Below are 14427 nucleotides of genomic sequence, written 5' to 3'. Positions count from 1 at the left end.
TTGAGAATATATATTGGTGAGAATTCTTGTTTTTACTCCTAGCCAGAATGATGAGGTAGATTTAAAGGATTTGGTAAAAGGCGATATTCCTATCTGTTGCAAAACCAAGGACAATCACATCATCTAATTTATTACAGTAGAAAACATTCTGAATATGTAGTTGATCATTAATGGGAAGCGTTGATTAATTTAACTGTTCTTCAGATGAACGTAGCTGTAAAAACTGTCTTAGCTGTCTGGTGATAGATAGCCAGATGTTAAATTGTTAGTTTTCTAGAATGCTAACATTCTGTCTCTTCTAAGGCTGTCTTAAAAATCTAGATAGCAGTAGAAACTGCAGGGGGCAGAAAGTGTCCATTCCTCCTGTTTTACTTGCACTGCTTACTGCATTATGCTTTGGAAGACCATTTTAACACTGTTTGCTGTTTGCTATTTGTTTTTAATATGTGCCTTTTCCAAGAATGAGCTTTTATGAGCTTCAGCTCTTAGTCCAGTATGCTTTAAATTCAGAGTTTAAAATAGAATAGCTATAAAGAGGTTTCTAACTATAAGCTATACCTGACAGTATATTTGAATTCTCAATCAGAAGTGAGAAGTAATGATGAACATACCTTTGTAGCTGATAACATTGGAATTGGAATTTTGGAGAAGGCTTCAGGAGTATGTTTGTCTCTGAAGCTTTGTCTACACTGTGATTTTTAGCTATCATAACGGTGCATCATTGTATCTGCCTTAAGGAGCTAAGCTTGCATCTTGGCCAAAGTAGTAAAGTGCAGCAATGGTAGTACGTGCCGTTGTATGGAAGGGCTTTGCCATGATATTGATGATAAAGCCGAAGTGAAGATGAAACCTGACTGTCAGATGGTTTGAAGATTGGAACAGGAAAAGGGATAGAGGAAGAAATCTAAAGAAGGACGGCTCTTGAAGCTGTAATAATTGTGATTAAAAGTTCAAACTAGATTTCAGCACTTCAGTTGTATGTAAAGTGGCGCAGAATTAGGGTTGACTATCTTGGCTTTAGGACTTTGATCAGTAACTCTTGACTTTTTAGTTTGTGGTGGCTAGAATCTGTTTAATAAATATGGGCTTTACCCATGGTAGGTCACTTTGGTAGGTCATGGACTTCACCCTGAATATTTTGTTGTAGAAATTACCTCACATTTAATTAAGTGACATGGTATAAGAGATCCTTAAATCTGACAACCCCCTCCCATTCAGAAATTATAGGACAGACTGAGGATGCTAAAAAGACTTTCTGCAAGCCCTTCATGTCAGCTTTTTCCGTTTTGTCTGTAGGGTCACACTTCAAAAACTTTGCTTATTTCTTTAGAATTACAGATGAGGAAAACAATCTTGCAGTGCTGAGCATCATTCCTGGTCCCCCTCAGTGTGCAATTAGACATAAATGTGAATCTTTGTGTCAAGGAGTTGGTAGGTAATGGCTTCAGCACTTGAAGGGCAGCTGAATTTACAGTTAAATTCTGTCCTACTGGACCATACACCTTGGAGGGAAAACTATCTTCCCTATTCTGCATGGTTCTTACTATCACTGCTCTGTAAAGATACTCAATGGTAAAAGTGAACTACTAATCATGATCACAGTCATGATATGCACAAGGTCGTATCTGCAATTCCAGAAATGTTAGTTCTGTGCTTATGCCAGTAGATCAAAGAATAACTGTCGGAGGCTGCACCCTGTCATTTATAGGGAATGCACTCTAGCATATTTCTTCTGTTTGAGAGCTTCTGTTCTTTTTTTCCCATTATTCTCTCTCCATATGGGGCACTCCAGACTGATGGAAGCCTTCAAATATGAAGAAACATTTTCTTTATAGGTGATGACCTTTCCACAGGTATCCTTCTCCCCATTAACATGTATGCACTTGAGACTTCCAGTTCATGATTCATTCTGATGCTTCACAGAGAATTAATTCATAGATATTTAAAACTGGAATGACTTTGGTTCATTTCCTGACTTTCAAAGTAGAAAAAGGTTAGTAATCTCTTAGTAAATAAATGCTGTGTCATGTTTTCAGTAGCAAATTTTGTGGTTCGCAGTCTAAATCAATGTGTTAAGTTCTTGCTAAGAAGACTTGCTTGTAGCTGGGGGTAAGCTAATGGTGAWACTTCTCATAGACTGCCTGTTGAGGCTTGCTCACTTGCTTTCTGCCTTCCAACCTTGCCCATATACCTGTCCAGGAACAGGAAGATGTTACTTAGATCATTTGCTTCTTACCATAACAGATGGACAAGGAACTTTATCAGGCTGTGCCGCCTCCTCAGACTCAGTGTTTTGATTTCTTAAATTAATAAGGAAATCTTAGCTTGTTTCTCTTTAACATTKTTAGCATATGCACCAAACTTCTGGATTACAAATCCTGTGGAGAATTTGAAAGAGGAGTCCAGGATTCAAGAAGCCTGTCTCTTTTTTCAGCTGCATACTCCGCTTTGGCTGCCTATGTGAGCTGTCTGATTCACTCAGGAAGGATGTTCTTTGCCATGTGTTGCGGGGACTACTTTCTCCCTGAAGGCCCATAAGAAGTGTCAAAATCAACTGCAGACTTCATTGTTCAGGAAGCCTCCAGTTTCATAACTGAACAGCCTTTCTTAGTCCTTAACCTCTAAGGAGTAAAAAGGTCCTTAAACCTGCTGAAGGTAATGTTCTCTTTCCTCTTGGTGCAAAGGAACAATCTTTGGTAAGAGAAATCTTATGGCATTAGATTTTAGCATCATACATGGCGGACCATCATATATGTGGGCTTCTGTTAGCCAAGCCAGATTGAGAATGCTCCACTGATCTTATGTCTTCAGCATCAGAGAAGAATATAATACAAGTCCTTCTTCCTCTTAGTAGTGTTAATCCCTATTTTGTAGCCTTTACCGTGATTTTTAAAAACACAGTTAGTTTTCAGGCTAAAGGTTAGAAATTAGCCCTGTGCGATGACCTCTGAGGTAATGAATAGCAATTCTTGARTTGTGGGATCTGAACCATCAGGACTTACCAGAACACTTGCTCATGTCTCTCTCTCAGGTCAACACTCTAGTTTGATATAAAGGTTAGACAGATCCCTATCACTGAGGCTGACCCAGGAGTAGTAGTTATTATGGAATAATTTTCTTCTAATTATTTTTTTTCTAATGTGGGGAAGATGGAGAGACAAAAGAGCAGAGGAAATTCAAATTTACCCAGGCTTGTTTGTTCTCTGCTACAGGGAAAGAAGATGGAACTTCTGATTAAAGGGGAGTGGATATTCTGGGCAAGAAGGCTTTTTTTCTTTTTCTTTTTTTTTTTTTCTGGTAGTCTTATCAGGTGTCAAGGTTGCTAATAGCTAAGATAGGTGGGGGGGGTTGGGTAGTGGTAGTATCTCTTAGTATCTCTGGAATTTTGTCTGAAGTTAATGATCTTATTTGCTAAAAGACTAAAATGTTGAAAGTTTCCATACTAGAATGCCATCTAGTACTGTGAAGGTGAGCAGGGTGGAACAGCTTTGTTTGATTTGTTGGACTATCTGTTGAGCTTTATTTTAAGCCATCAAAGCTTTAAACCCCAAACAAAGATTAGTTGATATCCTGATTTTTGTGTCGGGCTTTAATCTGTACCTTTAACGTGAAACTGGAGCTGCAGATCAGTTCTAAACCTTCTACCCTCCTTCTTTCATTTGAGGATTTTATGTCTTAGTAACTGGAGTACCAAATAAGTGAGTAATTGCTAGAAACAGCACAAGCTGCCTGCTTGTGACTTGCTGACTCCCCATTCTTCTTACTTGTTTCTTCAGAGTCTTTGAGCAAAACAGTATGCTGTCCTTTGGGACATGCTCTAGGGATCCTGCTTCCCAACAAATGCTGTTGCAGATGTTAATTTGATTCCCTAGGGTGGCTGCAGTGACTGATCTGTTTTAAACCGGAGAAAGATTAACTCGGTTTAAAAGCTTGTGTCTCACACATTAACCCTAGCACCCATAGTTTTTCCTGTCTATGTGATGTTGACTTGGGGCTATAGTTTCTTGATGTCTGTTTCCTGGTAGATATAGGGCTTCCATTTCATTTGGCTGATAGCTACTGGAAAAGTTTTTTTTTTTTTATTCTTGTAGTCCTATGATTTTTCAAGTATTTATGTCTGACACATAACATCTAAGGTGATGGAGATATGTATGTACCCTTGCTTATATTTCAGTCTCAATGGCATCACAAGAAAGGTAATCTGAAGATGACCTGTACATATTTTGTTGGATTTACTACAACTAATTTTTTTTTTTAAAAAAAAAAGTAATCTTCCTTACCATGCAAAGAGTGACCTTTGTTAGAGCCTTTCTGGACTTGTGCAGAAAGAGCTGCCTATATCCAATCTCTTGCTAACCTATGGGCAATAGAGCTAGGTGAGTGAAATGCTCTGATGACATTACAGTTTATTCTGTCATCCTGGACTGTGTTGTCAGCAAGCAGTGCTGGAGAGTAGGGAGAGCCGTGTGTTATCTGAGAGTCCTGAATTGGTAACCTCTTCTTAGCAGAAGCAAATCTAGAAACTGATAGATGTATTCTGGCTGGATGAAAGCTGTCTTGGTAGCTGCATTCTTTTTCATATTGATTTGACAGTCCTTTATGTACACTCTGCTTAATTAAAAGAATGAACTTTGCTGCATTAGCTAGTAATATAAACAAGGTTGTAAAGAGTTACTCACTGCAAAATTAACTTGCATTCTGGTTGGTTCAAAACATGTTTCCAGCCTCTGGTACCACAATACTATGACTTGCATAGCAACTTCGGGATGGTGCATGGCTTACTGTAGAGACAGGACACCCTACATCTTGTTGATATTTGTTATTTAAGAAAAAGAATAATTTTATTTATTCCAAGACCTGCTTGACTATCAGTAAGATGAACTGTTACCAGACACCAGGTGACTCAAAGTAACCTGAGATTCACTTTATCAGTAGGTAACTGATTAGCAAGCGGTCTGTCTTGTGCAATACAGCTAATACTTGAACTTTTTTAGTCATTGACTTATGTAGAATATCACTCAATTTTTTAAAAAACCTCTCTGTTATCTTTAACACACTTTTAAAATTCTTAAATTTTTCTGGGTCTGTCTCTGCTGCTTTTCCAAGTTGGTAGAGATTGACTTTTTTTTTTTCCTTTCCTGTGTTAAATGGAGCTTGAAATTAACATGACTCTTCTTGTCTGCCTTGTGCRTGGTATCACTGGTGATGTCAGCACATCCCTGGGAAATATTTCCGTGAAGGTCTACAAGGTACTAAATCTGTCATGGACTTAAAAATTGGGTGTTGGACAAGGTGAAACTAGCAAAACTAGCGGACACTGTAACAAAACTTGTTTTCAGCACACTGCTAACAAATGTATCTTTTTAGCATAAGTATTGAGGCCATTGTAAATTCTGGTGGTTTGTAACAAATTCTGGCGAAGTTAAATGTATCAAATGCGTGAAATATCTTCTTCTTATAAGTAGTAGTGGGAAGCAGCTTGCTAAATATGACAGTGGCTCAATAGGTCTGAAAAGAGAACTTGGGTTGTCTTTGTACCTAACTACTTCTATACTGTGCTGCTTTCACACTCCAAAAGTTAGTTTGTGCACACACTGTTGAGCTCTTCAGCATGTACATATAAGACATAGATGCATACATATAAGATGTATAACTATGCATATGTTCAGTGAGTTGTATTTGCATAGAATTAGATTGCAAAGGTGATTAATCTACATTTCAGCTAAGAGATTATTGGCATGTTTACCTTTTTTCTTTAGCGTCTTATTTAGCCTGAAGATGAACATTTTGACCTTTGCCCTAGTATATTAAACCAAGTTGTTGTCATCCATGTATATGTAAAGAATTTTAAGGGTAATATGTATAACTTCACAGAATGAAAATTACAAAATTAGTAATAAAACTTTTTTTGTCTAGATGCACAAAAGACTCTGTAGCATTTGAATATGGTTAAGTGAGATGGAGGATGGAGTATCAAATACTGAGTTCCATTTGTAGCAATTGCCTTGCTTGTCACTCAGAAGTTTATGCATCTAAATAGATTTTTTGTTTATTTCTTGGTAGGATTTGGCCTCAAATTCATCTTACTGAATTTACTCTCAGGACTTGTATGTTTTGCTTCTGTTTTTAAGGAGGGTTGGGGGTGGACAAAGTACAGACTTGAATTTTAGTGCCTCAGTCTGTTAGCACGAGGTGAGAAAACAGTAGCTATAACCTTATTTTTGCTTTTTCTTTTTTTCCGTATTTTCTGTACAAAATGGAAAAGATGAATCTCTTCTCTCTTCCCCCTCCCCTTATCTCTGGGAACCATCTACTGTTACTTGACAAAGTTTGTGTAATCATAATTTGGGCTCCTGTCCTGTGTATTCAGACTTGTTATTGCATGCAAGTCAGATGGTAACTTTTAAGGGACGTTCTTTAGAATATACTTGGCAAATAAAAGGTTTATCACACACCAGATGTACGTCAGCTTCATAAGTGGAGATACCTGGGATAGCTGACTCATTTCAATACCTCATTTTCATTAGATGAGGTTTTGTGATCCTGTGCTCTCTGGTGACAAATGCATGATTTGTCTTAAGGTTGTATTTTCCTTTCCTTTGCTGTGTTTGGTTACCTTCATATTACTGCCCRATTTTGTTCTAATGTTGAATCACCATCCTGCTTGGCAGCTAGTGACTAGGGGCCAAATTCTCATATAGTCCATGTTTTGTGCACTGCTGATTTCTGTCCTGCTCCCTTAGCAAGCATCCCCCCAAAACATTGCATTTCTGTGCTGTCCTCTTTACTTGGATGTGTTTATTTGGACTATTAACACTCACTATTAATTCTTTGACTGGTCATTCACAGCTACAATTTGTGTTCATGGTAATGGAATGATCTTAACAATAATGTGGACAAGAGATTGAGCAAAGACGTGAAAATTCCTTCAAGAGTTTTTGTTAGTTACAGGCATAAAGAGGGACAGGGCCTCTTGTCATTGTGAGGTTGTTCTCTAAGGAACTTGATCTTATACTTTATCTAACATAATTGTATATTACTATCCTTCATGATGAGATTCTTTGCCATGTAGTAGTTTGGCTTGTTATGGCTCTTCCTGATGTTTAAACTTTAGTGATACCCCCAATAAATTCGGTTTCCTTGTTGCATCTCTTCATAATTATTGGTATTGATTCAATTATCAGAATTGATTCAAACTTGCATGTGCAGAAGAGTTGCTATTAACCACTTGTTTGTGCACTGAAGGGGCCCACAAAGTGCAATGGAGAGGTACCAAAGTTCATAACTTAGTATATGGGGCAGTGCCGTTTCCTTGGGGAATAGTGTGACCGTGTAATAGTGTTGAGTCAAAAATGAAAAATACACATGGAACAGTAGTGAAATTGTTCTGTGATACTAAGTAAATCTTTTGTTCATCCAAACGGTAAGTATTTTGCAGACAGGGAAACTTAGAAGGAGAGATCAGGATACGCCTGAGGTCACAGGCACATGTCAGAATTGGAATGCAAGTGTTTCAGGGCCTTATCACAAGATTCAGGAAACAGGAGGCAGAGGTTTTCTTGTCTTTCTTAGGCAGCATACTGCAAAAGTTTGACTGTGGAAAAACAAACATTCAGCTAAGGATTCCAGTTCAGCACTAACCTGAAGAAAGGCTGCATTATACCGGTTCTTTGTGAAGCACGTTGTTTCTGCAGGTCCAAGCTATTTAGCAAACACAAGTTGTTTTAAGCAGTGGTAAAAAGAACAAGGGAAAATGTCAAATTTGGTAAGTTGCCTTTTCCCCCTTAATGTCATATTTTAAAAGGTTGAGTTAAAATTTAAAAGCTAGCTCTCTATGTGGGTCTTAGTGAGATGTGAATGCATGATGGAATTGGCAAGTGGTCTGAGTAAGAAAAATGCTATTCAGGTGCAGTGCAACACATATAATAGCAGAACAGTTAAAGAATATTTACTTTACTAGAGGAGCAAGAGATAGGAAGTTTGGATCTTTCTCTGCATTATCACTGTAGACTAGTGATGGGGGAATATGAAATCCAGCTCTTTGGCTGTGGATAAGTGAGTCTTTTCTTAGCAGTCTAAGGAATTACCTGCTTTGGACTGCATGTTCTTGCCATCATGCCATTTGCTGCGTTGCATTGGTGCAGTTGTGCTGGGAACCAGTAAGAAGAACAGATAAGAATGAAAAAACAACTTTTCTTTCTTGTCAATGATATTCCAGCTGGTTTGGTTGTATGATATGAGTCAATGTATGGCTGAACAAACAGCTGTTCTGGCACAGCAGAGCTGGTAGCTTGAGGGGAGGAATGCCTGGGTGATGGGAGAGGAGGTGAGTGGTAGGGCTTAGGGGCTGCTTAGGGCAGTTTGAGTAGCAGTTGCTGCCTGTGTGCAACCACTGCCTTTCTCTTGGCTTTGCTACTGACTGAATCTAAATGTTCTCTGTGTGGCTAATGCCTAACTTCATTTGAAAAGTTCCATAAACGTAGACCTGTATTACTGGGTGATTGTACCTGCTACTGTAAGTATTCCATATTTTCACGGGTATACTAGTGTGTGCTGAGCCCAATATGTAAAACACGTCTTTTGTTTTGCAATCATTAGATCTTATTCACTGTATGCAAATAACTTGCTTCTATTCCAGTTTCCATGTGAAAAATAAATGAACCCAGCAGTGTAGAATGCCTATAATCTGTGATCAGCTGTTACAGAAAATCTACTCTTCACATTACATTTAATTTAATGAAATGAATAGTATTTTTCTAAGTAATCAAGTTATGAGCACTTGTTTCCTCTTTTAAACAGGCCTGTCTCTAAGTTGAGATTACTATGTCTTTTCTAATCAAACTCCATTAGGAAGTTTTGACACTTTTTTTTTTTTAATTTAGTTTAAAGCATCTGGTCATGGTTCTCAGATGTGCCTAGCTCATGCTGCATGTAGCTGAGGACGATGGGATAATGGGATTGTAAATCAGCTATTTATGGTACTGGTTTTCCTCTGGCCTACTCCCTTGTGTAGTCTAGAGCAGCCCGAAGGCTGTTCTAAACTGTGCCAGCTGGCTGTAGCCCTGAGGGACTGTTATGCCAGATGGAGACAGCAGGAGAATAGCATCATTCCAGTAAAACCCTCAGACGCTTCCTAGGTCGAGCTGAGACACTAGCTCTCTACCACCAACCACATCAGGGCAGCATTGGGCAAGTGGTTGTGCTGGTACGCAGTTACTCATTACTGGTGCAGCAATGGAAGGGAGCGGAGTAGGATCTGTGGATCTGATTTTGAGGAGATGCATAATACAGGATTCAACTTTAAAAACATAGTGTGCTAGCGTGTTTTTTTTTCTTAGTCTTATGCTTTCTTTCTATATCCATGAAATGTTATGTTCCGTAGCTTGTACAGATAATCAGATCAAAATTTATTTACTCTAGCTGAATACCGAGTAAATAAAGTGCTTCCTCATGTACTGTCCTTTGTATTACTGGCTGAAAATGAGTACTTTAAGCATACTTGAAATGGAAAATTTTGAAAGCTTTAATCATTTCATTTGGTAAGCTGGCTTTCTAGCTTTTATTGAAAGAAATTAGTGTCTTAGAAAACCAATAAAATCTGTAGTTGGTATTAACTGCAGTATATTCAGGTAGGCCTGTTGTTGGCCCACCACAACTCTGCAGTCATCTTTGCTGTCTGCAACAAGCCTACAGATGGAGTTCTCCTCCAACAGCAGAACAGCCACATATGCAGGAGATCTTCCCTGCAAAAACATGCATTGTAAAATTTCCATTTTGTGGAGGTGAGGGTAGTGAACAGGTAAATCCTCGGAGAATTCTGTTGACTGGCTGCTAAAACAGCAGACACTTTCTAGAGGAGCTGAGAGACACTGACTTGCCTGATGCCTCATAGTTCTCTTGCCCCACAGGACTTTGTTCTCACTGCCCCATTAATGCAGATAACAGTTCTAATCCAGGAGCCTAAAATAGCTGTCAAGCCTGGATTTCACTCTGGTGGTGTTTGTGGCACAGATAGTTGATATAACCCAACATACTGAACTGTTTAGCTTAAAAAAAAGAAAAAGAACATGAAGCACATAAGCCTATTTTGGTCAGATTTTTCAAGTGTCTGATTTAAATAAGCTAATTAACTTGGCATGGTAGTGTGTAAAAAAGGCGTTTCTTCTTCTCAGAAGAACTTACTTTCTTCAAGACTAAAAAGCTGTCAACCTCCAGAACTGTACAGATACTAGTGGGAATAGGCAAGGATGCACCCTGTAGCTTCCCTGCTCCAATGATTAGATGCCGGGAGACAGGAGTACAAGGAGAGTGGACCGCAGAAAGCAGCGACGCTCACGTCTTCTCCCGAAGTACTATCTCTTCTTGCTGCTCGGGAAGACAGAATCCTGGTACAGATGGATCTTTCTGTGATCCAGCAGGGCATTTCTTGTATTTGAGAGTCAGCAAAGCTGGTGGAGTTTTGGCATTTTGTCTTTGATGAAAAAGATGAATGATTTAATAGTTCTGCCTGTCGTGAAAGATACGGTAGCTTGAAGTAGCAAAGTACTGGGAAGAGAGATAAGGAATAATTTACAAGCCACTGGGGCAATTAAGAACAACTTGAAACTCCTGCCACCTCGTGATTTCACAGGAATTTGGGGGTGGGGTGTGTTTTGTTTGTTTTGGGCTTTTTCACTCAGATTGCAGCAGCAAGTACGATCCATATGAATAGTGTGAATTACCTAGTGTTTCAGAGCAGGCAAATGGTACCTCATGCACTGTTAAGTGGTACCTCTCGGCCCCAGAAGACTGAAATGCAATCTGTGGATGCTTCCTACTGAACTGTGCCTCTTGGGTGAAGCTTGGTTCCCAAACAGTGTTAATGTCATTGTTTTCAACAAGTGCACGCGCGTGTGTGTGTGTGTATATATATATATATATATATATACATACACACATATAAACACACATACATACATATATATATATATATATATATAAAAGACTTTAGATGCAGTTTCCTGATTTCTTTCCAAACTGACTTGAGTTACAGAATCTGCTTTATCTCAATGTTTGCTCCTTTGGCTAGACAGCATTTTTGCCACCTTTTCACATGCAGATGGGCTTTGAATTTCAGGAAATTGGAACTAATTAGTAAGATGAGTAGATGAGTTGTGATCACTTCATTACAAAATTCTGAATATACAGTGCTCTTGTAATTATCTCTAATGTTGTCATATTTGAGAGTTTGGAAGGTATGTTATATGTATTTAGAGGAGTGTGTTTGCAATAAAACTTAAGGTAATTGTAAAATTTTCCTGATGTCATGCTGAAAGCTATGTTGTAAATAAAGCCATGCTGATTGTGATGCACATTGGACTGTCCCTGTCACTTAAAGTACACTTTTGTATCCATCTGTTGCTGATAATTTATGACTTACACCCCCCCCCCCCGTTAAAATGCTTTTGTTCTGGTTTTCCTCAGTGCTGGATCACTTATCTCACCCATTCATGTACTTCAAGTCACACCACTTAGCCTCTGTGCCTTAAAATATTTCTTTCAAGTTAAGATCTTGGAAATGGAACACTTAACCTGTGAATAAATCGGTTCTATCAACATTATGTATTTTTTCTGGTCCATGAAATGAAATAAAGTTGCATTAGAGGTGTAGCTGGTGACTGGTGGAATCTCCTTTACTGCCTTTTCTAGCGAACGAGCCAGATGAAAGATTAGAAGCATGCTTTACGGTCTTAGCAATTTTGAAAAGCAAAATAAGGTCTGAATATGGTGAGTGTCGAAGCAGGAAGGAGATGCCAACATGTTTGCTGCAGCTTCACAGCTTCCTGCCCACCCAGCTTCTTTTTTCTATTCTCGGGGTCAATTAGCTGGAGAAGTGGGATGGAATAATCTGCCAAACAGAACTTCTTAGCAGAGCTGGTTTTGTTGTAATGTCATCTCAGACCTTCCAATGAGGCCAGGGTCGGCTTTGAATCTGCACTTAGCTCACAGGTGATGTGGTGCGGTATTGGAGGATACGTGAGGTTTAACAGACTCTGTAATTTGGTATGGGTGATGTGCTGAGTTGGACTCGATGGCTGTTTCCTTCTACTGATGCAGTTTGCCCCTAGCTTTGAGTAGCATATTTCACATCAGATTGGTCTGATCACTGCATACCCCCTCTTGATGTGTTGACTGGATACTTAAATGTTCTTGTACTAGCCAGAAGAAACCTGTTTGACTCTCTTATCATTTTTGTTTCTGTTCTGTAACTGTTCTTTGGTGCCTCCCCCGTTATATGCAGTATCTTGTTTTCCGTCCCTTCCYCCCCTCCAGCCCGAGTTTCTCTTGGTGTTCCTACATCTTTGGCTGTACGCTGCCTTTTTTCCAGAGAAATTATCTGTTTGTTTACAGTTTAGGCAAATGCCTGCATCTTTGTGCTCTTAATTTCTTAATGTGAGCTCACCCTTTCAAGTCTGATCGGGGAGTAGTACTGCTGACACGCTATCTGAGCAGACTGCTCTTCATGCCAAGGTTGTAAGTGTTAATCTTGCTGCAGACTGGGGTGATAATTCATTGCTGTCACAGCAACACATGCTTAAAGTTGCTTCTTGCCAGATTCGTTGGCTATATGCTACACTAGAGAAAATTATTTCGAGAGTCTTATTGCATAGCCAGATGCTGTAAAGCTAATGCAGTGAGCCTCCCCTCCCCCCTTTTTTTATGGCTGCTCTGACTTCAGGGAGGAAAACTATTATGTAGCAAAACACATTCCTGTGTAGAACTGGTAAAGAGGTGGATGAACTTTTGATCATGGCTAATTTTTCTGGTTTTGCTTCTAGGGAAGTTTTATTTACTGTTCAGGTTGAAAAGGAAGGAGGGTTTTTAAGGCAGGGTGAGGAGAACTGAGAAAGGACTTGAGCAGTGCTCTCCTTTGCTGTTTTAGTTATGTCCTCTGCAATAGTAATTCTTTGAGTTTTATTTTTTCTTTGAAAACATGTGCTAATGACTAGATTGGCTTGATTCTGAAGCACTGTAATTGCTCCTGCCATTTGTGTCCTTTCRATCTTTCAAAAGAAAGAGAAGCTTTGACTCTTGTTTGATAATGACCTCGCTACCAGCCTGTAAGATGCTATTTGATTAAATTATAATTAATTTAATTAGCTTAGGTTGTTTTAATTTTACCTCAGTTGAAATTTGTATTCTATTGTGTTACTGCTCTGTAAAAGCCTGGAGAGGAGTATCCTGTTCCTGCAGTTGATGGCTCTGAGTTACCAACTCCCTGTGACTTGGGCTCACTGGGAGATGATACCGTAACCCAGATCACAAAATACAAGTCACCGCTTTGCTTTGGTCACAGAATGCCACTAGCCCGAGTAAGTGCTTTACAAGCCTCTACATCAGTAGCTGGCTTGTCTCTGAGATGTAGAGCTCTGAAGAGGAAAATTGGCGACTTTTTGGTAGAGGAAAACAGGTCCCCAGGAACAACTTAACATTTGCCCTCATATACRTGCTGTAGAAAAATAACTTATCTAATGCATAGCTTCTGGAAAAACTACATTCTATACCCAGTGTCATTTGATGACCAGGGAAGTGGACCTTCCTAATTGCATAGTACAATATGAACTTGCTAGTACTCTTTTCCAGTTCTAAATCTCACAATGCCAATGGCTAGGATTTGCATCACCAGTAACTTTCTCTGCGCTCCTGGGTTTTCTCTGAAGAGAAACATGCCATGGAAGTTACACGCCTTGGAAGCTGCATTATTCAAATGCATTCYCTGCTGGTCGAGATATGGGCAAAAATGTGGTGTAGGAAAGTCTGCTCTAGCATCAGCCAAATTGCACATGCAATGTGTTTTTCCCTGCTTTTCATTCTTTGTACCTTAATTATTTGTGTTACCATATTATAGGATACATTATCTTGCAAACCAAAGCTAGGAAGGTTGTCTTTTAGACCTTATTAAAAGCTATCCCTGCCAAGTAAGGAGATGGTTTAAGGAACTGGAGCTATTCTCAAGAAGGCCTAAGGCAATACTCTTTTTTTTTTTTTTTTTTAATCCTGCTGTAAACTAAAGACCATATGTTTGTCCACAAAACACTGCACGTGTTTATAACCATACAAATAGAACAAGAGATCAGGACTAGAAATCTATATGGGATCCACGTAATACTTTTGCACTACTCTGTGGGATTACCAATGATTTGCAATTATAATCAGTTTCCTTGAGAATCCCTTGTTTTTTCTTCAAGCTCTGAAGTTGTTTTTGAAGTATGCCAAAGCATTTCTTGTTTTTTTTCTTGTTTGTTTGTTTGTTTRTTGCAAAGGTAAAAGATGTAGTAATCCACTTTCTYCTTCACTCCTRTGTTTTTCCCTTGTCACTCTCATGCTCCCCTCCCTCCCCCCATACTGTGGTTTGTGGTTATTTATGAGCCTTTCATTTTTCTGTAT

At 39.0% G+C, this 14427-nt stretch overlaps 1 protein-coding gene across 3 annotated transcripts in view; it reads left to right on the top strand.

Annotated features, from left to right (window-relative positions):
* Positions 1-2384: 2384 nt before the first annotated feature.
* Positions 2385-14427, top strand: part of USP22 (ubiquitin specific peptidase 22) — a 112913-nt gene continuing 100870 nt past the window's right edge. The window contains exon 1 of one of the 3 annotated variants that reach the window (XM_026082950.1): positions 2385-2655. Coding sequence is in view for 2 of the 3 variants with exons in the window: in XM_026082951.1 (XP_025938736.1) it covers positions 7754-7765 (12 nt within the window). In the remaining variant the exon portion in view is untranslated. Of the gene's footprint in view, positions 2656-7592; positions 7766-14427 lie in introns of those variants that run through there. The other 2 variants (XM_026082951.1, XM_026082948.1) reach the window with 2 other exon arrangements.

This window comes from Apteryx rowi, unplaced genomic scaffold (assembly GCF_003343035.1).
Source record: "Apteryx rowi isolate R43461 unplaced genomic scaffold, aptRow1 scaffold_6, whole genome shotgun sequence".
NCBI lineage: Eukaryota > Metazoa > Chordata > Aves > Apterygiformes > Apterygidae > Apteryx > Apteryx rowi.
This window is presented reverse-complemented; position numbering and strand designations above follow the sequence as displayed.